The following is a 24,680-nucleotide window of genomic DNA, read 5'->3' on the forward strand; positions in this document are numbered from 1 at the left end:
ATTCAAAATGTATTCAAATACGCAATCTCCTTCAAGTGTTGATAATGACCTCATGTTGGGCCAAAGCATTTCAATGGGCAGGATTTAGTACCCAGGGGTCATCTTCATGGCTCGCTTGAAGCTCAGAAGTCTATGCAGGTGTCCTTTTAAAATAGGGGTGCCCTAAAAAAGTCAAATGTGGGGCTTCAGTTGTCTTTGAAAATATTTGTATTTTTAAATCTCTTTCCAATCTACAATAGTATCCTCCTTACCCTTATCACAAAACCAGGTGATTACAAAACCTACAAGGAAGGAGAAAAGAATGCTGCTGCCATTCCCAATGAGTGAGCTTCACACATTCATTGTTCTCACTGTAAACGCAATGCTACAAAAGCTTGGATTTTTTTTTTTTTTTTTTACTCTTCCCCTCTTTGCACAACAGCAGCAACAACTTGGGTATGTGACTTTTCTCCATCTTTCACACTTCTTGCTTACCTTTTCTCAGCATTTTTGAATGGTTTTCTTGGTGGACTGGGATCCACCACACCCAAACCACTTTTCCTTTCATTATATTTCCTAATACTTTAGAACATTTACACAAAGCTAGAATATCATTGTCTAATTTCTGGGGTTTATCTACTTAAGACAAGTCGTATTCCATCAGCAACAAACAATCAGCACCTAACCGTTAAGTGCCCGATGCTACGTAGCAGGACGGAGGTACAGATGCTCTCTACAGCCTCTGTAGGGAGTGCTGCATCCAGGCCAGAACAATTTCCCAACATGCAACCATAATATTCTACCTGGCACTCAAATGCAAAACAGAATGGGCAGACGGCCTTTCAGGTCACTCCCGTCAGCATTCAGCATTCAGAGGCACCTGAATATATAGCTAGAATCCAGCGTCCGTTTAAAAATACCTAGCTTCCCTAGTTCTCAGAAACCATTTGAGAAACACAGAGATCATCAGCTCCGTTTCTATGCCTTTGTTTAGTTCAAGACAAAGTAGTTAACAAGATACTACAGAAAGAAACTGAGGCCAGGCATCTCTTACGTTTATTGGAGAATTTTTAGTTTGGGAGAGGAAAGATCACAGACAAACAACTCATAAAAGATAAAAGAACAATTAATTGCAAATGATTACAAAGGTAATTTCTGAAATGTTTATTTTGAGCCACTGCAAAAACAAAAGTATAGTGCATCCTGGAGTTTGTATTTTGGTAAATGAACATATCAAAGGACAGAAATGCCAAAAAAAAAAGTTACAGTTATACAATATCTTAATGTAGTAATTCTGCACAAATAAACAGCTGCAATTACTCAAAGCTGCTTCGGCTATATATATATATATTAAACAAGAATGTGAAATTACTTTAAACACTGCACAAGTAACCAAAGTTAGCAAATCCAGCAATATTAAAACCTGATATTAAATAGTATTCAAACATTACAACAAAAACAAAACAATGAACTTCTAGAGCTAGAATTCTACCCATGTGAAAGGAATGTACATGGATGGTAAAAAAAAAAATAATAATAATAAATAAATAAAGTGACAAGAGTGACCAACACTGCACCTGCACCTTCAGAGCAGAGATACAGTGAGTGAGTAAATGCATGTGGGGTCTTTTGCTAAAAATGGAAAAAAAAATGCATTCCACTTTAATATAATCACAGAATTCCCACTGAAGCTCTAACTGTCTTATGCTGGTGACAGGTGGGCAGGGTTTTAAATGGAAAAGTATTTTCCCTATACCCTGAGTGTGGATGCGTATTATATATTTTTTAAACTGTGGAAAGTTTCTTTTGAGAAATACAGAATTTAAAGCAACATACTGATGGGAAATTGATAGTTAACCATGAAAGAATACTATTAGCTAAATAATTAACTAAGAAGACATCTTGAGTCTGGACTCCGATGATGAGTCAGGGTTAAGATTTGCATTTAGGAAATGTGCACTGATATCAAAGCCATGTGGATAAATGATCTTTCACTTTATACACGATACATTTAATAATAGGTAATTAAAGTCTCCTACCAGCAACACAAAACCCTTATTTAAGCAAAATGGAAGTATTATGAATTGAATTAACTCACATCAAATATCTGAAAGGGTAAGTGGAACATTTTTCAAAGTATAAAGATGTTATCACACGTATTCAATGAGTGAATACTCTCAAAGGTTTTATTACTCCATTAAATTCTATCAACCATCCCAATAGAGATTTTAATTTTCATCTGTGATTTATAAATGAATCGTTCATTTTATATAAATCAGGAAATACTTTCAAAATCAACATTAATAATCTCCAAAATATAAATGTAATTTAAACTTGGCTTGGGAAAAGAAGAATATGAAAGAATTGCTACATTTCAGTCGAAAATAATGTTCTAAAAAAAAAAAAACTCTTATCAGAGGCCTCATTCACTTTCTTTCCCAAGATCCTTCAAGGGTTCTGAAGTTGGTAAACAGAGAATTCAACTCAACACATATCACATCACAACATGGTAATTTCATAAGGGCCAACATGCACAGAACGGCAAGATTACAATATTATAAATATGTCAAGGAGAATTGTAATAAAATGAGACGGGGGTGGGGGAGGGTGGTCCTCTCAACAAACCGAGCAACCAAACAGACATAAGATGTCTTTGGAATAATCACAAAGTGCCTCTGAAGAAAGTAAGTTTAGACTGTCCTTGATTAAGATACTTCTCTCCATGTAAGGAGCTTTACTCACGTTTCTTTTCACATGTGCCAATACTTAATGTTTTCCTCTACGCCCCTAAACTGATACAAGGGTAGAGTTCCATTAGGATTCTCACACACATGCTAACACCTAAATACTGGTCTGTCATTACGTCTGGCTACATAAAGGAACTCTGAGTCCCGCACAGCTCCAGGTAAATGCAGAGAAAACAAGGAGAGGAGGAAAATCTTACTTCAAAATGATTATTACCATAAGAGATAGAAACATAAAACATTTTCAAGCACAGAAAGTTTTACAAAATGAATATATTTTCACTTTAGTTTAAAAGAAATTCAGAACTCAATTTGTTGTTAATCAAATCCATACATGTATCGAAGTTAACTAAACACAACTTGATAGTTATATACTTGTGAAAATGCAATCAAACTTAATAATCCATGTTCTAATCCAAACCCAGTTCCTAGCGCGTACAAACCCAGTCCAGTGCTGCTGTACCTCAAGTTCTGAGAAGCCAAAGACAGAAACCATTCTGGCTAAATAGATCTCCTGCACTTCTCCACCTTAAAAAATACTTAACTTTAGGAAAATTTACGTTTAAGGCTTGCTCTATTTCTTTATTTTAAATTGAGAAAAACCAAAGTTTACACTAAAACCTTAAACTACTTATGTACTTTTGGCATTTTTCTTAGAAAGCAAATTTTACTCTCTCATTATAAAATACATTTCTCTACCATAATGATTAATTCAAATTAATGTAAGTGCCTTATTCCTTGCCCCTAGCTGGGTGCTATGTCTTCTACACTTTGTGCAGCTTCCAGAACAGTCAGTGCTCAGGAAAAAAGAAAATGTAATGGAGCAAAACCAAAGTCCCCAACAAAAATTGACTTTATTCTAGATTTATGCTATTGGAAGAACCAAAAATTCACAAGGGCATACCCTCACATGCAAAACCAAGACACAGTCTTGATCCTCTATTCAAGTCAACTTGTGGTTTCTAAAGACAAAGCAGTAGAAAACATGGAGCCCAAAAAACTCATGTCAGGCGACTTTACAAAATAGAGTAGATACCATTTTACTGGGGGGAAAAGGAGGGCTGGGAATCCCCGTTTTGTAAAAAAAGCTTATCCTTGTTAAGCAGAGAGTTGTGTGTGTGTGTGTGTGTGTGTGTGTTTTCTTAAAAAATCTGACATTGAAAATCATTACTGGGCTTCTTTAAATGCATTTCCATATTAATATTAATTTTTAAAATTTAAAGTTTTGCACGTTTATTTCATTTATAGGATAAATTAGGGACCCAAAATAGTCAAGAAAGAAATAAAAATTCTTACTGCACAATCTTTATAGACATTTTATTTTAAAGCACCCTTAAACGTCAACAGCGGGTTTCTAACCAAGAAAACAGTAAAATAAAAAAGGGCACAAAAACCCATTAGGCAAGGTTAAAGTACTCCCTTACACACACATACACACACACAAATTTCATGCCAGATGGATTGGCAACATTAGCAAATAATGTCATTTGCTGAAAGGCTGGGGAAAACTATCATTGATGATATTTATAGAAACCTAAAATACTAATATGTTTCTAGGAAATTAAATATTTTGGGGGATTCAAAAGCTACTGATAGCTGAGCTATGAAAATAAAATTGACTTCTAAAAATAAGAGAGAAATTCTATGGCAGGGGGGAACCCATTGACCTCAAAGGTCTTTTGTCAGTTAGTTCTCAACAGAATACCATGTTTTGCAAAGGAGCAGAATGAGAAGTCTGTCCTTGGAGCCTCTCCTCAGCCACCTCAGTGTGGTCTATAGCAGCACTATTTGGATGCAAAAAAGAATGCTGTCAGTCAATGTCCCTGAAAACCTCAGGGTCACACCTTCCTTCATTCGAATCAATGTTCTTAGGGTCTAAACACACTACGCAGGTGTAGAGAATAGTGATGAAGATAATATCTGACAGAGATTACAAAAGTATGAACTATATACAATGTGGGATGGCTGAATGCGCAGAAAAAGCTCGATTTCCTTCCTTTCCAGTTCACTACCAGTGTTCATATTCCAAGTTTACCCTCTGCACCTGTAACTGTTTCTTCCTCTCCCCAGACGGTACCAGCTGCAGGGCTGTACTATGCGTTTTCCAAGAGCCAGTCAAACAGGGACTGGCAGCTCTCCTGGGTGCCCGGCTTCTCACGCACTTCGTAGTACCGCAACACGGCCTGCAGGACGTCCCCCACCTTCCATCCCTTCTCTTGTAATCGTCGGGAGAGCTGGGGAGAAGGAAAGGCATGTCCCACGTTAACCAAAGACAATCTCCTGACAACAAAGTTTCCATGCTTATTTTTAATATCAGAGAACTGTAATTCTCTCGTCTGTAGTAAAATATTCTTTCCCAGTTGTATAACAAGGGTCTTCTCCCCTAAATTACCATTCCTCTACGCAAATTAAGCATTTTTCCTTCCTGCCCCTAACAAATACAGCTCCTCCAGAGAATGACACTTGGGATTGTTGAAAATGGAACTGCACAAACCTCTGCCACCTGACAATCTGTGTGGGAGTACAGCTTCCATTTCTGCACGAAATTCTTGACCTAAATCTATCTGTCACACCCTCAATTAGGAGCATCAAATAATAAAGACAATGTCCATCTTGACAGAAGGATGTGGATTTTTCCTTCCACTATATGCAATGTGGCTTTTTTCTGGAATACACACTCTGGCCTCAATTGGAAACACAGCTAAGTTAAGAAATGTTAATGTTTCAACAAAAAGCCACCAAAAGAGTCAATAAATATTGTGGTGATCATTTCACAATATATCCAATTATCAAATCGTGTTGTATACCTGAAACTAATGGAATGTTATATTTCAGTAACACCTCAATTTTTAAAAAAGTAAATAAACAAAGGCTTAAATAAGCCAGAATCAGAACATGTCTTCATTTTTTTTCTATTTAGTTCTATAAAAACTACTTTAATTTTATAATATAAATATGCTTAGCCTTGTTAAACATGGCTTTAAAGAGATACAACTCACAGACCATACATTCATCCATTTGAAGTGTACTTAGTCAATGGTTTTTAGTAATAGTCACTGAGCTGAATTCAACCATCACTATAATCACTGTCAGAACAATTTTGCAACACCAAAAGGAAAGCTCTACCCGTTAGTAAACACTCCCCATTTTCCCAAACCCCTCAACTCTAGGCAATTACTAATCTACTACAGTCGCTAGAGGTTTGCCCATTTGGGACATTTCATATAAATGTAAACATAAAGCATATGGTCTCTGGTGACATTTCTTTCTCCTAATGTGACTTCAAGATTCCTCCATGGTGTAGCATGTATGCACTTCCTTCCTTCTCAGTGACAAATAGTTCTCCACTGCAAAGATAAACCACATCTATTTATCCAATCTAGGATGTTTCTACTCCTGGCCTACTATGAGTAATGTTGCTATGGACATAACGTTTTCATTGCTCTTAGGTATATACCTAGGAGTGGAATTGCTAGCTTACATGATAATGCTAGGTTTAACTGGTTGAGGAATTTCCAAAATATTTTCCTACTTCACTTGGGGATGTGGATCCCCAGTGGTGGCCCAAGCACCATTACACTCATGTTCACCTCTAAGCTCTTCCTTAGCCCTCAGTTTATTCAAAACTAAATGACTTGAAAACATCTGCCTCCCTCCAGAGTGTTCTAACACCTTTCCTACCACCACCTCCTCTTTGACAGCTCATTTCTTGAGCATCACTTTCTCTTATTCTCTCCGTTTGCCCCAAAACAGAAACATAAACCAGAAAAATCCAAAAAGTCCAAGAAAATACAAACAACAAATTACAAAAAAAAGTTATTTTTATTGAATATCTTTTTCACATACTTCTTTCAACAATATCTTTGTAAACTCTGAATCAGGAATCAAGAAACTGGACTATTCCTTTTCTGTTATAGATCAATTTACACTGGTTATTCATTGAACTATTTTATATCTTATAATAAGATTAATCAAAATTCTGATAAGGAAGATTCTAGGACAAAAACCTTAAGACTATAAAATTCTTTTTTTTTTTTAAGACTTTATTTATTTATTTGAGAGAGAGTGTGAGAGTGGAGAGGGTCAGAAAGAGAAGCACACTCCCCGCTGAGCAGGGAGCCCGAGGGGGGACTCGATCCCAGAACTCCAGGATCATGACCTAAGCTGAAGGCAGTTGCTTAACCAACTGAGCCACCCAGGTGCCCCTATAAAATACAAACCTTGACCAACATAAGGTGCTTGGCACACAGTTAAGTTCTCAATAAAAACACCCTATTAGTGCATCGAATCTGAATGCTCTATTATTAGAATCCTACAAAATATTCAAAGTGGTCCATGTTCCCTTATAAGATATTCGAAGCCTCACTGGCTTTTGAGTATGCTAGTTTCTCCCACTGATAAGACTGGATTAACAAAGTAGGAAGCATACTAATTACCAGGCATAATTATGAATCAATTTTAAAAAATAACAACTCAATCCTTTCATATACACGCATGCTTAGTCATGGCATCTAACTCTGAATACTCAGGATGTACCAGGCACTAGATCAAGTTTTTTTTTTTTTCAGTATTATGTTTACTCCTCACAAACCTCTGTAAGGTAACTACTCTACTCATTTTCACAGTGCAAATGAGGAAACTGACTAGCGAGCCCACCCAAGCTTAGACTACTAGAGTGGCGGAGCTGACGTCCAGACCCATTATGAGACTTTACCGCGTAAGCACTTACCCACTGCTATCAAGGGGCATCTTACTAGATCAACCACGTGACACAGAACATCATATACAGTTAAACGTGTCCTTACAACCACCCTGTAAGGCAGGTACTTACTTGTATAAATTCCTTCTTTGCAGAGTCATGAAGGTAAAGTTCTGCCACTTCGGCCTCAGAAGCAACGAGCCACTGAAGAATAACCCTCAGCTGGGGGTCTACCGCGCACGGCTCCATGTCGATATTTGTAATGAGCAGGATCTTTCTGTCTTGCCCCAAACCTAATATTTACATTTAAACAATATAAAGTGAAACTCATCAACTGAACTCTCAACACTCTGGTTTCCAAGGATAGAGAAATATTTTCCATTTCTTAAGATTCCAATCAATGCTGGGGAAAAAAAAAATCTGTCTTTTCTTATCTCCACCTTAACATCAACTGAAACATTTATTTGAAAGGGCACAATAACTCTACAACACAGGAATAATATTGATCATCTACCAAGAGCACAAATACAAAACTCTATTTTGAGGCACTGAATATCAAGTACTATAAATGCATAATTTGTGTCAAATACAGTCCACAGGTAAAGAAAGAGAAAACAAAACTGGAAGGCTATGATTATAATCCAAATATAAATCTCATATAAAAATCTCAAATAAATACATTAAATGGACTTGAAGAAAGCTTCTTGAACTAAGAGAAGTAACAGACTCCACAAACACTGTAAAGGGCATATTACATCGTAAGTATTGTTCTAAGCTCTTCCTATATACAAACTCCTAGAACCCTCACACCCATCCTGTGAAGCCAGAACTACCATCATCTCCGTCTCACAGGTGAGGGACGTGAGGCAGAGAGAGATCCAGAGTCTTACAGTGGGGAAATGGCTGAGCCAGGTTATGAACACATGGTCTAGCTCCACGCTCTAAATCACTTCATTCTTGAGGCAAGAGAGGAGTAAAAATGTCACATGCAGCCACCTACAACCCAAAAGCCAGACCGGGGAATTTTCTGGCATACCCCTTTATAAATAAGATACTGCTTTCGAGTTTTGTTTCTTTTTTTATGAACATTATGTTCTCAACATAAAGAAGGATGAATCCCTGTTGACTATAAAACTAATGACATGGACCGATATCATGTGTTTAACACTCCCGCTTAGTAATGGCTGAGCAAAAGGCAGAGTTGAGACAAGGAAGAGCTCTGCCACACAAGAGGTGAGCAGCCGGCCTGCTGGCAGACATCACGCCAATTTGTACCAGTCATGGAAATTTGTTGGCCAATGTCCATGATTCTTTTTTACAATTTGCAGGGCATTCTAGACCACTACTAATCATTTTTAGGATCTGTGTTGGTCCCTAATTTTTTTGCTTAAAAAACGGATCCACGTCATTCTCTTCAGATAAATGTACTGCCTTCTCCCCCCTCTCTCCCCACTGACTCTCAATCAAAAATGGGTCTGGTGCACTATGAAACCAAACATGGTCTCTGGGCCATTTTGTAAATCCTGCAGCGATCACAGGGTTGGAAGCCAAGTCACCCGAGACTTCTCTGTAGTACTGGGTTTCTCAGTTCGGGGGGCTCCTGGCTGCCTGGCCTAGGAGAGGTCACTCAACACCAGGGAAAAGGCAAGTGGCTGACCTCCTGCAACTAAAAATACAATGAAATGAGGTTTGTTGCCTTAGGATTTCCATATCTCTGAATCTTTCCATAAACTTATTAATCTCTCCTACTTTATCAATTCCTAATTTAACAAATTTCAAAGCTGGCCAATTTTCTATATAACAAGAGATGACTATGATCTTGAAAGTGGGGAAGTGACATGTATCTACATACAGTTCATCTGATTTCTATCTACTCACAAAAGAAATCCTAAAGAGTCTGCTAGTGCCAAAAGTAAAATTTTAAAATCAATTTCATATTTATATAAACTTTTCTTTTCTCTTAATTGTCCCTCAGTAAAGTCAGTTAAGTAATGACTAGTTCATTGGAGAAAATACTCACCACATGCATTTACACCATGTACAGTCTTTGGAACAACTTTGCTCACAGGTATTATTTGGAAAAGGGACACAACTTTCCTAGACAAAGTCAACACTCTTTTAGTCAACAAAAAGAAAACAAATATTACCCAGCTTATCTGTACTCTAAGAATATTGCCCTACCCCTACTTCATATCTGATGACAAAAATCTACTTCTAGAAGTCCTATACGAAGAATGTTTACTTTAAAAAAAAAGAATGTCTATTTAGCAGAAATACTGGAACTAAAAAATTATCACCTTAAGTCTGAGGATTTTAACTCAGAAACCAGTACAAGACTTGCCTAAATAAGAAAGGCATAATTGGCGATAAAACTCATCGGTCACTCAGGTGTTATAAAGTACATTTCGAGAAATTCATTTGGGTAATTTTCTGTTTGTCCACTTCAAAGAAATGATGGGGGAAAAAAAGCACTAGCTCAAAAACAAATATCTCAAGCAGTATGAATATTTTTAGATGCCACTCTATAGAAAACATTGGTATTTACATAATAAAAAGCCATCTAAATACAATGAAAATTCAGCTTCAATAGGGAAAATTTCTACATTCATGCAGACCTTCTAATATTTGAATTAAGGATTACAAAGCATGGTCCAGAACACTCTGACCAATGGCATCTAGTATTTATATATTTGGAATTATGTTCATCAAAAGAATTAAATATTTTCTTCAAATATGTATATTTATGAGTTTAGAAACAAAAATGAGAGAGGGAAGAACCAATTTTTAAGTATCTTTTAATTTTTACTTACTAATTTATGTAAGATCAACATTAAACACTAATTTGAGAGGTTATAAGTTTGAAAGAAAAAAACTAGGGTATACGCCATAATTATAATAAATTATGTCTTATAATATAAGGGTTTTATGTTTAGAAAAAGATAATTACAGAGAGGTTATCATAAATTTCCCTCTCAAATCACTGAATGATTCCTTTAAAGTAGTTCAGTCTTTACACCAATGGGCACTTCATTAGTTTAGCAATCAAATGGTACAAATAGTTCAACAAAGGACCTGCCGCTGGAGTACTAGTTCAACAATGTCCTGACTGGTAATGTAAATACCCTGATTTGTAATAACCTGGAGTCTCAGTGATGAAAACGCACAAGGGGAAGACCCTTCTAGGACACCTGAACAAAAAAACATGCAAACACTTTGAAAAACAAACTGTCAATTACCTTCTCCATCATCCTCATGATCTTCGTCTTTATCATCTGGCCCATCACTTTTCAAATCAAAGAGCAGAAGCAGTTAAAAAAAGAAAAGCTTTAATTAATAATGGTATTAAAACCAATTCTTAAAATGTGGAAAAGAATGAATGTTACAATATGATATATGACATTTAAAAAGGGAAGAGATGACAATAAAAAAAAAAAGGAAGCTTTGCTTCTCACACCATTTCATGTTAAAATCTGAATTGTCAATGATGCCTAGACAGGTCATCAATAACCAAGAAGTTCTTCCTTACCGTGATAGAGAACACCAAGTAATTTCATGATAAAATTTATTTTCAAATAATTTAAAGCTAAAATATTCCACCAAACCACTAGTTTGGTTTTGGATAACACAGCATGTGAATTATCATAGAATGCCATGAATAATTATTTATTAATTCCTCTACTGATGCCATGCACATATTTTTAATGCAGTAAAAATACATTTTTCCTATACTTTCCTTATATATGAAATAAAATTATATACAAAAACAACAACAAAAACCAGAAATCCTGTAGGAAGCAAGCTCTTTTTAATGAGATAATAATTGGTAGGATGAAAAATAGCAAGCAGAGCAATACATGCATAGATGGAACATATGTTGCAATTAGAGGTCAGTCTTATCTCAGCATAATTGAAGTTTTTGATTAGATGTAAATTATTGAGAAGAATCATGTCCAAACATAGGAGAAAAGCAGATTGATACATATTGGCACTGTAACCCACGTTCTTTTAAGAATATGACATCATGCATTAGTGTGAAAGACTCATCAGTTTGTAAGTTTCTGGACTGGACCAACCTGTCTGATGTTGGAAAGGATAAATTGTCCTCATACAAATCTCCTTCTAAACCAAGACTGCTCCAGCTACTGCTGTTACCATTACTGCCAGAAGAAGAAAAGAACAGAGCTGAACCAGAAAACGAATAGTAAAGAAGTCCTCGGTTTATCCTTGGAACAGCTTCTGTTGGTGCTAAGTGGGAGGCTGGGAAGCTGCCCGGAGGAGTGGGGCATCCGCAGAGGTAGAGAGACCCTCACTGCCACTGGCGGCTTCGGACATTTAGGAGTTGTCTTACTTGTCCTCCATAGATCAGGAAAAGTATTCTCAATTTATATTTATTTTACACACTGACACAACAAATGACTTTTAGGACAGCAAATGAATGCGTGAAATAAGAAGTTTCAATGATTAACATCTATGGCAAATCTTGGGATATAATTTGTAAAAAGCCAATATTCTTTAGTTTGGGTAAAATTTTAAAAAAGACCACAGGTTAACATTCTCTCAGCTCTTTAGACAACGCACACACTGATGGGTTTGGGGGTGGGAATGAAATGATAGGCACCAAAACATAGTCCCAAATAGACCTTTTCTAACTACTTGGAGAAAAGATGTTTTATGATTTCAAAATACTCTTATTATGTCAATTACTTTCATTTCATACATTATGTATAATTCGGTAGGTGGCAAATAACATACATTTTCTTCAGAATATTGAGTAACCAAGGCTTAACATACCTGTCTGGTGGGCCAGTCACTAATGCCACACAGATACCTTCTTAAGGTACCGAATCAAAAGTAGAAAGCAACTATATTCTAAAATTGCAGCAAGGCAGGAAGAAACAAAAAGCAACTGTGTTCAGAAACAAAACTAAGCCTAAATTTTCAGACTAAAACCTAAACATGCAATTTAAAATTCTAGTCATTAAAATAATTAGTAAGCACATTAGTTTGCAGTGATAAGCAGCTTATATTTCCCCCACATTAGGCTAGGCAATTATAAAAATTAATATGTACATAAACCAAAATTCTGGTTCTAAAAACTGAATTAATGCAAAATCATCTTCTGTGCATCAGTAAATGCTGACAGGGTTACAAAAAAAGGATGATTATTTATAAGTTCTAAAGAGTTTCCAAGCAATTTCAATAATTTACATATCCGTATTTCCTCTGGCACTAGCAAGCTGTCACAAACTACACTGTGTTAGAAAAGTTAAAACTGAGCAGTGACTTTTCAACCTACATTCCAACAAATACAGCTCTACTATGAAACCATGAAAACAGCCAGCGTTTTGCCTATGTGGCCTGCTGTCAGACAGATCAAAGTTGGGAAAACGGACAGACAGCTGTGAGCCAAACAGAAAGGAAAAACTGAGGATCTCAAACATTGCATTTATTTCTATTAACAGAACCTCTATTAATAAAATAGATTTTCTAAACAGAGAAAAACATTACAAAATTAAAATTCTTACCCATACGCTGACAACAATAATGATTCCTTTTAATTAATCATCAAAATCTATCAAGTTTAGGTGAACATGCAAAGAAATAACGCCTAAAAAACGTGAAGACAAAAGATTCAAACTCCCTCCATTTAACCTTATCCACCCCCTTCCTTTTGTCCCTCAAAATGGGTCAGATTTCAAGTCAGTTGTTTATAAAACATCACCACTAACTAGGGTGCCCATATAATTCCTCATTTAGCCAGGACACTTTCAGAAATGAAAGAAGTCACCATTAATTACACCAGAGCAGCGGAAGTAAATCCGGACCGTTCCAGGCAAACTGGGAAGTACAATCATCCTCCATTAACCAGACATAAAATAACTTAATTTCTTCACTACCAGTGTTCCTATTTCATTCTTTTTTTTTTCCTATTTCATTCTTGAACACTGCCTTGCTTCCATCATTTTCTTCTAAATCTTTTCCTATTTCCTATCTATTCCTATCTGTGTATCTTCCGTCTTTTTGTATTTCCTAGGTCTTAGAGCAGGTGTACCTCAAGCCAATGGGGGTCAAGGGCTAGGACTCTTTTTTTTTTTTTTAAGATTTTATTTGTTTATTTGACAGAGAGAGAGAGAGATTATAAGTAGGCAGAGAGGCAAGCAGAGAGAGAGGGGGAAGCAAGCTCCCTGCTAAGCAGAGAGCCTGATGTGGGGCTCGATCTCAGGACCCTGCGACCATGACCTGAGCCGAAGGCAGAGGCTTAACCCACTGAGCCACCCAGGCGCGCCAAGGGCTAAGACTCTTTATCATGGTTTTCAGTCACATGAAGACTACTATCGGTTTTGACATATCTCGTAAATATTATCTCAAAAATTCTGTTAGCCCGGTCTCATCTCTTACCTAATCTACTACATAACTTCTAAAAAATTCACAGACTGCTTGAAATGCTTGAGACACACATTCACAGACCAAGTCTCTTTCAGATCAAATAACTATACATTCCTCATAAACACCTGTGAAACTCTGAAATTATTCTTTCTTTTTAAACTGCTGCCCGCTACTGAACTTCCCACTTGGGAGTAAAAGCACATGAAGTGTCCAAACCACTGAAGCCCTTTATCTTTTATCTGATCTCTGTACCAGAAAATTACAGTTCCTACAGCAGATGTCATCAAAAGACAAAACATGTGCGGCCATGTATCTTAAGTGTGGTCGCTGAACCACCTGCATTAAAATCATCTGAGATTCTTGGGACCTCCAATGACCTACTGAATCGTAATCTTTCTTAATCTCTCTAGAAACTGTATGTTTAACAAGCATACCACCAACCCTGGATAAGCCCTACTCTTTTTCTTTGTGCTTGAACCTCAATAACCACATGCATAATCATTCTTATTAATTACTGTGTTCAATTAGAACTACAGGTGTTTTTCTGACAAAATGCTGTGAAGCCAAGTTATTCCCCAACCTGAATTCAGTTAATTTTCTGGACCAAATGCATTTACCCATGTTAAACATAATTCTTTTAGTCTCCGCCTGATTTGGTCTTTTTGAAACTTAGTTCTGTTAATGAGATGATCTTTTCATCTTTGTTTAAAGTCATTCACAATAAAGAGCACAGTAGCCCCTTCTTATCTGCAGAGGATGCATTCCAAGGCCCACAGTGGATGCCTGGAAACCATGGATAGTACCAAAACCTACATATACTACGTTCTTCTCTTTACATACATACCTATGATGAAGTTTAATTTATAAATTAGGCACTAGTAAAAGGTTAACAAAAAAAACTAATAATAAAAGAACAATTATAACATTATACTATAATACAAGTTATGTGAATGTGGTCTGTCTCTCTCAAAGTATCTTCTTGTATGTACTTACCATCCTTGTGATGATGTGAGATGATAAAATGCCTACATGATGAGATGAAGTGAGGGGAATGACACAGGCCCAGTGACATAGTGCTGGGCAACAAGTGCCCTTCTGACAACACGTCAGAAGGAGGGCCATCTGCTTCTGGACCTCGACTGACCATGGGTAACTGAAACCACAGAAAGCAAAACCGCAGATGGGGCGGGCAGGGAAGGGTGATTACTTCTTCTCTATTACTAATAAAATGCTAACGAGGACAGAATCATGACAGAGCCATCCAATCAAACAACATTTTCCACAGAGCTGTTCAACTGGCTACAGGCCCCTTAATGCCACCCACCATGAACCCTAGTTCACCCATTTTAACACCAGGATTTCCTAAACAGCAATGTCAACCCTTACTGAAATTCTAGAAGCCTTTCTCCAAGACGAGAGAAGAATTTAAGTGTTAACATTCTATTCCAGGTAGATTTATGGAAAGGGCCAAAAGATGTTTGTGATATTACCCCTATTTCCCACTACCAGTTTTAAAGACGGTCTTTGGACCCAGATTTTAAGATGTATTGATGGTTTACATATAGCATTTTAAGAAACTATGACAAAATAGATGTTTTATAAAACATTAATACTACTAGTTAATCTAAACATCAGACAAAATGCTCTGAGATGATATGCTCTAACAGGTGAAAACCCATTTTCTTCCCTTCATCCCCTCCTCTCACAGTTTTCTCACATCCTCCTCTTGGTAAGTCAATTCCAAGGGTTCTGTTTTACTGAAGCCTCACAGGATCCTTTCCAGAGCCTGAAACCAAGAAGCCTTTCCTCTCCCTAGACTCAGTCCTGGATGACACTTATTATTTCCAATTATCAATTAATGTGGATAAAAATTTATGGCGTTTTATAGTTTAGTCAGGAATGCCTTTAGAGAGTTAAGAATATGAGACAAATGTATCAGAATAAAGTATGCGGAGGCTGGTATTATAAACAAAATAAACTAAGAGAAGTTATATATGAGGTAAGTGCCTTCTGCTGTACCAAACCATATTTTATATATTTTCAGTCATTCAAATATAAATGCTCCAGGTCATTTTGTTCCTGAATATCAGGGTAAGTGAGGAATCCTTCCCAGAAAAGATATTACTTTCACTAATAACAAAAAAATTACAGGATCATTTAGATATCTTTTATAGATCACTGTCCTTTTTCTCAGCCTCTAAAGAAAAAAGGTACCCTCTTTAAAAAGTGAGAAATACAAAAGTCCAGGAAAATCCCAAGGGTATAAAATCAAATGCATGCAATATTTTTCATATCAACTACTGGCACACCTGAAGAAGCTTAGCTTGGCTAATTATTGTACCTTAATAAATGTGAAAAACCATTAGAACCACATTATGGAGAATAAAATACATTCCAAAAATAATGGGAGATTTTCAAATTCATGATTTTTAAACACCCAGTATAAATTTACTTCTGAGGTCTGAGGACCTGAACTATGCAATCACATGCACAATTTTAGTTACCTTTCACTTAGGTGGTGAAAACTGCTACTTTCATCCTGATGCTCATCTTCAAAACTTAAATTGGACCAGCTGCCAGTGCTGTCGTCACCAATACTGAGATTCATCTGCGGGCTGCCAAAAGACTCAGTTGACTGAAACTCTTCTATTTCTTTTGGACTGAAAAAAAGAGAAAAAAAGAAGGAAGAGAGGGAGGGAGGGCAAAAAGGAAAAAAAAAATCAATCTAAAGTCATCAGATTCTGAATTCTAAGACTATCACTTTGATGATAAAGATTACAAAAACAAGAACTGACATTCACAGCCACACCAGTGGCCCATCCAACCCTTCGTGTCTGCTGATAATGAGACTTTGAAGGAAAGCATACTACTTTCCAAGTCAGCTGCTGAGCTGTATCTATTCTAGATCCATCCCAAGTGCTCTATCATCTAAATTCTCTTTAAAGCAATTCATAGTTTCAACTGGGACCACTACAGAAGAGCACAAATTCCTGTTTATCACCTACTTTGTAAGGCAGTACTTTAATTTGTACTGAGAGGATGCTCCTTCTGGCTTTAAGAACAAAATCAGTAGTTCAAAGAATTCCAGTACTGTCAATCAGGCCTAGAGTCAAACTAGCCAAAATCTCCTTAAGATTTTGAGCATAGGATCATAACCCTTCTTATTCTTCTCAATGAAAAAGAGACATTTATATTTTTATTCCATCTTCACAAGAAAGGCCAGTCACTATTCAATTACTGTAACTGTCCCTCTATATTTAATTCTCAACATTGCAGTTTAAAATGATACTTTCAAAGATGAAGAAGAAAAATGTTAGTCTTGTGATCAAAATCTTCTAGCGGCTCCACACCAATTAGAGTGAGGGTTCAAATCCTTATAACATAATTTGCTGATATGATACCTTCTCCTCATCTCCATCGTATCCCACCTGTCACTCTCCCAGCCTACTCACTGCAGCCACACCTGCCACTGTGTGCCTTCCCCAACACGCAGGATCCTACCCCTTTGCCTGGAACTCTCCACCCCAATTCCCATGTGGCTTATTCTCTCTTCATCTTTGGCTCTTTGCTCAAACGTTATTTTGTCAGTGTTGCTTCCCCCTCTACCTATCCAAAACTGCAAACCATCCCCACCTGCTCCCCCCGGCCCCCACCATCCCCCCACACCTCCCTTACTTGCTTCAGTTTTCCTCCAAAGCATTTATCGCTGTGTGGCGGCACACTTGGCTATTTTACTTGTCTTACTCTACCATAACATAAGCTCCAGAGAACACATATTTTTGACTATTTTACTTATTTCTGTATCCCCAGTGCCTAGAATAAGTCCTGAACTGTCCCACCCCCGCTCTGGGGTATCTTGGGCAGGCACATTATAGTTTTGAGCCATAACAGAGCTCAACTTTGTTCTTTTAAAAATTTTTATCATTTTCTGGAATGTGCTGAAATCTAATGGTTTTTTGGCTGAAATGACCCACTAGATGAGGTCCAGAGAAGAGTTTTAATGACTGCTGGGTTATTCTGGCTCAGAAAGAATAGCTCAGAATACAGTTCAGATGCTTGCTCTGCTAAAAATAAACTACCATATAATTCCCCATTTGACACTTACATACCACCCACATACCACCCTTCTGTACATTACAGCTTTGTAAAATATTTATGGTTATTTTCATGAATCAAACATTTACAAGAAAGGGGACGCCAAATGATACCCTTAAAAATAAACCATCTGAACGAATCCCTTTGCTTGAAAGGCAAACCATTCAAACTTCGGAAATAGAAAATGGGAAACAGGACCCTGCACGAAGTAGAGCCAGCTCTTCACAATCAGCATTTACAGAAACCTATACAATTGTTAAGAGAAAAGGGAAAAGAACCACAAAGTAATATTCTCCTGGCCTTGGTAGAAAGTTGGACCAGAACAGCACTAGCTTGTAGGAATACTCCAGAGGCCCACTTACTCACCCAAGGGAGTAAGAAGGAAAAGTGAAAATATGGAGCAATCAATAGCACCGGCATGAGCCAGGGCCTGGGAGGGATATCTTAGAGAGTCTAATTCAGGGGAGAGTCTCTTTTCCTCCCAGGGCCTTAGGGGAGGCACAGGGAGAAAAAGTTAAAATAGCCTGAGGCCAGTTCTGCTGAGGAAGGTGCTTCAGCTGTGGAAAGGCCTAGTTTACTAGCACTTATTCATTCATGTATTTACTAACCACTTATTATATGTCTGTCATCATATTAAGAACTGACAGGTAGTTGTGACAAAGAAAATGCAGGTTTGCAAATGTTTACTGTAAAGGGTCAAACAGGGCGCCTGGGTGGCTCAGTTGGTTAAGCTGCTGCCTTCGGCTCAAGTCACGCTTGATCCCAGAGTCCTGGGTTCGAGTCCTGCACTGGGCTCCTTGCTCAATTGGGGAGTCTGCTTCTCCCTCTGTGTCTCTTCCCTCTTAATCTCTCTCTCTCTGTCAAATAAATAAATAAAATCTTAAAAAAAAAAAAAAAGCGCGGGGGGGGGGGGGCAAGAGAAAATACTTAGGCATTGTTGGCCATGTCTCTACTTCAGCTACTCACCTCTGCTGTTAAAGCATAAAAGCAGCCATAGACAATACATAAATGAATGAGCACAGCTGTGTTCCAATATAACTTTATTTATGAACATTAATATTTGAATTTCACATGTCACAAAATAGTATACTTTTGATTTATCAACCACTGAGGAAATGTAAAAACCATTCTTAGCTCAAGGACAATAAAAAACAAACAAACAGAGGCCAGATTTGGCCTGCGGGTTATAGTCTGCCAACCCCTGCTCTAGGAGAAAGAAGGCTACACAATTACAGCAAAAGGAGACCTCCTTTGGTTCACCAGAAACATCACAAGAGGCTGCCATGGAACAACTGGCCTCCAGAGTCCTGGCCAAACTCCATCTCCTTATCTTAAGACGGCTAAGAAAAGAGGCAGTCCTTGCCATGGCTTTGACAAAAGCTACTAAAAAATCTGAGGAATCCTGTGACTCTGTTAAATTCCACCTCAACTCTAGGAACTTTCTCTGTCCAGTGGGACTAACAAAACCCTACAAACTAATAACACAAGTTGGTTCTGATGCTTTCCAGGGAAAAAAACGGTTAAACTAAGGTGTTGGTTGGAATGCCTGAGCGCAAGGCACAGCTACTGAAGAACAGGACAATGTGAGACCATTGGAAAGAACTTGGACAGGAACCCATCAAGAGAAGTGAGAGCAGTGATGGAAATCTTTGGAGAATTTTTAAAGCTTTCCTCCTCACAGCTGTTTGGTTAAATTAAGCTCTTTATAAGAAAACTTACCTTTGTGAAGGGAAAGAAAACACTGTAAAAAAAAATTTTAATCTCAGAGCAGTTAATGATCATGATAACACTCCACGTTTGCCATCTAAAACTCTCTGGTGTTTCTTCAATCCAGCTTTACTTATTTCCCAGCTCTGTGAATGCGGGCAGTACGACTATACTCCCTAAGCCTCCTCTTCTAGTTCAGGAAATGGTTAACACCTTCCCTCTAAGGGCTGTTGGGGGGATAATGAGACAACAGAGATGGAGAGTCACGTATGGGATCTGAAACCCCCCACAAATGTAGTAGGGGAAATGTTTTTGTTAACTTGGGGTTAAAAATAATTGTACCTTTCTTAACAGGACCTAAGACCCATATGATCGAGTTTAACTTTTACTATAAAGACCCGGAAGGAATCTGAAACTTACCTGCTGACCGCACGTCCAACATTCGTCATTGCTGACGTCATTATTTCTGTGGTAAGGCTCTCAGCAAAGCTAACGCCATCTTGTCCAATTCCGCTATCAGCCGCCAAGCTGGTATTGCTCAGCTCTCTCTCTGCTTTTTCAATAGCTTCTGCCACGATCTTCTCAGCAAGCACTGTCTTCTTATCGAGACCAACATGAATTTGTGGGACATCAAGATGAAAAATTCTAGATTCCTGACAGACGTTGCTAAGTTTTGAATCAGAAACTGGCTTACTACTAGCAAGTGAATCATCTCTGGAAGCGTGCAGAGATGAATTTCCAGTGCAGTCGTGCAGTTCTTTACGGTCACAGTATCTGCAAGCTTGGTTTATAAGAGGTGGCAACTTTTCTGCATAAGTGACCCTGTCGGCTGCCTTTGTGGACTCAGACCCATGGAAAACTGTGGATCCTAAACTGAGCCCTAAAGTGTCATCCACTACCTTCTTGGCATACTGCTCTATAGCTTGAACAACACTCTCTCCATAACCAGACCCACTTAAGCTGCCCGTACTGTGGTAAAATCTGTGACTTTGTGAGGAAGGCTGAAGAGACTGAAGAAATTCTGGCTCGATGTGAGACTCGGTGTCTTCATCACGTCCAGACTTTTCAAAAAGGCAAGAATCTGTTAAGGATTTTGGCAAGCCACCTGCAGACGCTGTCAGCTCTTTTGTAACATCTCTTGTTATGCTGTGAGCAAGAGAGGCTGAAAAACTATACAGTTCAGAGCACTCATTTTTATGTGTGTCCTGCGTCCACTCACCAGTTTGATTTTTACAAAGGTAACCTCCATTTCTTTTACTTGGTCTTTCTTTATCTGCTTCTCGGTGGTGTTCTTTATTCAAGAATATGAACAGTTCGTTCTTGGTCTTTACCTGTGAGCTCTGCATGGGGAACATTCTTGAGCTGCACTTCATTTTAGCTGTCTTAGCGGCTTCTTGCAATCCTGACTTAACAGACCGATAAGCAAGTCTGTTGGCATACTGGTCCATTAACAACTCACTATTGCCGCCTTCCTGTTTCAGCACTTGGATAACGTGACCCGCATACTCGTCTGTCACACTTTCACAGCTGGGATACTTGTAGGTCAGACCAGACATACAGGAGCTTGGTGGTAACGAAAGAATGAATGGATCCACTTCTCTTGAGTGGGCTACAGCCTCTCTATCCAGCTTCTCTTCTGATCGATCATCTCGGCCCCCGTCAATGTAACAACTATTCTTTCTTTGCCTGAAAAGCAAACAACTTCTAACTTTTGCTATCTTCTCAGCTTCAGTAATGACTTCCGCTGCCAGATCACCCGCAAAATTGCGTAATGTTTGTAAATTTTCCTCCGAGCGATTGAAAATGGTAGGTGATACACTTCTTTGACTTTGTGCATTTAAGCAAGGGCTTTTCACCCCGGGTTCTTGAATGACTTTATTATCCAGGTGGGAAGCTGCCATTTCCGTGGCAAGAGAGACAATGTGGGTAGCTAACAATTCTGCAAACTGAACTTTCTTCCCTGAGTGCTCAGGCTTCACATCCACTTCTGGATGCCCTTCATCTTCACTACTTTCAACTTCTTCTGAAAGAGATCGCATGAGTTTCAACATGAACTCTTCTTTTTCTATGCTATTTTGTTCATTTTCAGACAAACTGCCCACAGATGAGTTGTGAGGTGTAGAGGGAGGTGTAGCAGGTGCAAATTCTTTTGCTAATTCCCCCTTGAGTTTTTTGGTTAACTTCTTGATATCCCATTCAGAACCAGCCCGGGATGGTACGAGAGGAGTGGAGGGAGGAGTATCAGGTATTACATTTCCATCTCTAATTTTCTGTTTGTCCTCCACATGCAAGCCATCTACACATGGAAGCACTGTGGATGAGAAAGTATGTGAATGAGGAAAAGGGTGCTCTTGCCCAAAAGACAAGGACTCAAGTGCTGTATTCACATTATGCTTTTTCACAGGTTTGTCATTAGCAGCTTCCTTCAGATCGGGTTTCTGACCGACAGTTGTTGGACATGGTGGGAGTGTCTCTACAGAACAGCCATGAGCCGAAGAACCTTTACATTCGGGAGCACAGTCCTTTCCTGCTGAAAGTGAACAGTGGGTTAAGTGATCTTGAGCATCAAGAAATTTGGGGAACTTTTCCAAGGTCAACTGTGACTCTTCTCTGGAAACAGGCAAGCTTTCTTTGGGTTTGGCATTTTTATCTACACTTGGGATGGTTGATTTGCTTTTATCTATGGAATGTTTAATAATAGATTTAGATAACTGATCGGCAAACATGTCCTTATTGCTAGCTTCGCTCTGTTGCACTGTTGCCTGATCAGAGTGGAAGGGAAGGGGTTTTCCCTTTACTGCTGTAGTTACACAATCTGTGTGTTCATCAATGGTTTTTGTACCTTTGAAGGATGTCATTGACTCTAATGTCTCATTTACAATCGTTTGCACCACTGAGGCAGAAAAGTTGCTAATAATCACAGGATTGCTTGTTAATTTTGAAGAGCTCTGCATTTCGATATCATCATCAGTTGGTTTAAAATCTTTCTGGTTAACTGGATTGTGGTCTGAGGGTAAACAAATATTTCTGAGACATGCCACTTCCTCTTCTTTGCTTTTTGTGGTAACACGTGTCTGGGTAGAATCGCCATTCAAATTACTATCATCAGATGACCGAAGAGACTTTGCCTGATATATGTTAGATGAAATATGGTATGGGAGAAGGGCACTTCCTGCCAAGGGCACTGGTATAGAAGTAACAACTCCAGACGTACAAAACAAGGCCTGCTGTACTGTGTACTCCTTCTTATAGTCCTGCATGGGTCTTGTCGCTATTACGGTCTGATTGTTCCAAGCAGGGGAAAACGTGGAAGTCTGTGTCGATGGCATTAAATTTTCTGTGCTCACACACTTTATGTTATCTGTAGAAACACTAACTGCTGCCTTGGTCATGAAGGTCACATCGACTTGCGAAAGCTCAATAAATGCTTCCTGTAAAACGGACTCAGATAAGTCTTTTGCGTAGGACTTTACTACTCTGTCCTCACAGTCTGACAACCACCACTGTGGAGATGCAGGTGTTGGAGGATAGGAAAACTGACAGACTTCCATGATGCCTTCAAAAACAAGCTCTTCGGCAAGATCTGCAGCAAACCTAGCAACCGTGTTAGTGAATATCTGCTTTTTTATGTACTGTAAATCCTGTAAAGCACTTGCTAAAGCTTCACTCACCAAAAAATTAGCCAGCCCGCTGATGGCACGTTCTCTCAGTGAAAACGCACACTGCCTTCTCAGTTCATTAAATGCCACCTGAAAAACGGAGGACGTCAGTTTAATGGCTAAGTGACACAATGCGTTGGTACATGAAGAGACTCCCTTCTGTAAGTCTTTAAATGCACTGCCCAAGCTTTTTTCCACAAGATCGGATGCAAATTTCTGAATGCTATCTTTAATCATCAAGGATTTGTTAGATTTACTTTTTTGCTCAAGGCTTTCGCTCTTCAGAGCTATGGTTTTATTTTCTCCTTTTTTAATACTCTTCGTGTCTGAGGTTACGTCAGGGTGTTGGGTATGAAGAACAGAGCTCAGCACCTCACATGAAATGCTATGGGCATAATCCTCATAGGTGTAATAAAGAGAATCATGACTCTCATGAAGCTGAGCTCCACCGATATCTGTTTGGCAAAAACACTCAGCAGGAGGACAGCCTCCAAGAGGACTAAAGGCAGAGGATCGAACAGGGCTGAACAAGCCGCTGTCCTCCCCTGACGCCTTCACTGGGCGTGGTGAATCTGGAGCATCACACAGGTTGCTGTAAGGGGATTCTGGCTTACGAGGAGTTGGCTTTCTAACATTAGCTGGGAGGACTGGACGATCAAACTTGAATTTTTGAGGATTCATTGCAGTGGTTACAGAACAAGATTTTTCATGTTTGTGTCCTTTCTTTTGTGATGTCTTTCCTAGGACAGGATCTTTTGGAAACGGACAGGAAGTCTCTAAAGTTGGCTCTAGTTCATCAAACTGATCAAAACTATCAAAAAATTCACTCACTTCTGAGTCCGAATCCTCTATATCATCTTTCATCACAGGAATTTTAGGTAACTCAAGTTTTGCTTTTAAACTTTTCTGATAACCCTCTTCATCCAAGAAAATAACAGGACTTGGACTGGAGCATTCAGATTCAGAGGAGTAGGCAGGCGAAGAAGAAAAAAACGTTTTCTGTGCATTACCACCTTTATCTGAAGCATTACATGACCTGTAGAAGCTCTTTTGGATCCAGGGCTCGGTAATTAATGTAGTCACTGAAGTTTTCACAGAAGGTAGCTCCTTATGTCCCAGCATATTTATTAAGGAAGTTGAAGGTTTAGCCAATGACTTCTGCCTCCCAGAGCTGACGAGAATCCTTAAATCATGGGTTTCTACATGGTGACCAGAAGAAGTCTGAGAAGCAGCATCACACTGGCTCTTTAGTGCGGTAATATTTATTCCTGTAGAAAAAGAATAAAATGATCAAATTATTCATGAACAGAATCTTTTAAAAATTAAGTTATATCAATGGGAATAAGTAGACTTTAAGCATGAAATATTTATTTGGAATGTGTCTTCTACACTATATGGTTTACCAGATTT

The 24,680-nt window shown here is 38.4% G+C and overlaps 1 protein-coding gene across 4 annotated transcripts in view; it reads right to left on the minus strand.

Annotated features, from left to right (window-relative positions):
- Positions 1-1,018: 1,018 nt before the first annotated feature.
- AKAP11 (A-kinase anchoring protein 11) overlaps positions 1,019-24,680 on the minus strand; it is a 49,997-nt gene continuing 26,335 nt past the window's right edge. For 3 of the 4 annotated variants that reach the window (XM_046028273.1, XM_046028276.1, XM_046028275.1), the window contains exons 7-12: positions 20,032-24,538; positions 16,314-16,469; positions 11,496-11,579; positions 10,659-10,705; positions 7,555-7,715; positions 1,019-4,957 (exon numbers count right to left, since the gene is read on the minus strand). In XM_046028273.1, the coding sequence (XP_045884229.1) occupies positions 4,817-4,957; positions 7,555-7,715; positions 10,659-10,705; positions 11,496-11,579; positions 16,314-16,469; positions 20,032-24,538 (5,096 nt within the window). In that variant the 3' untranslated portion in view covers positions 1,019-4,816. The remainder of the gene's footprint in view (positions 4,958-7,554; positions 7,716-10,658; positions 10,706-11,495; positions 11,580-16,313; positions 16,470-20,031; positions 24,539-24,680) is intronic. The other variant, XM_046028274.1, reaches the window with a different exon arrangement.

This window comes from Meles meles, chromosome 14 (genome assembly GCF_922984935.1).
Source record: "Meles meles chromosome 14, mMelMel3.1 paternal haplotype, whole genome shotgun sequence".
NCBI classification, from domain to species: domain Eukaryota; kingdom Metazoa; phylum Chordata; class Mammalia; order Carnivora; family Mustelidae; genus Meles; species Meles meles.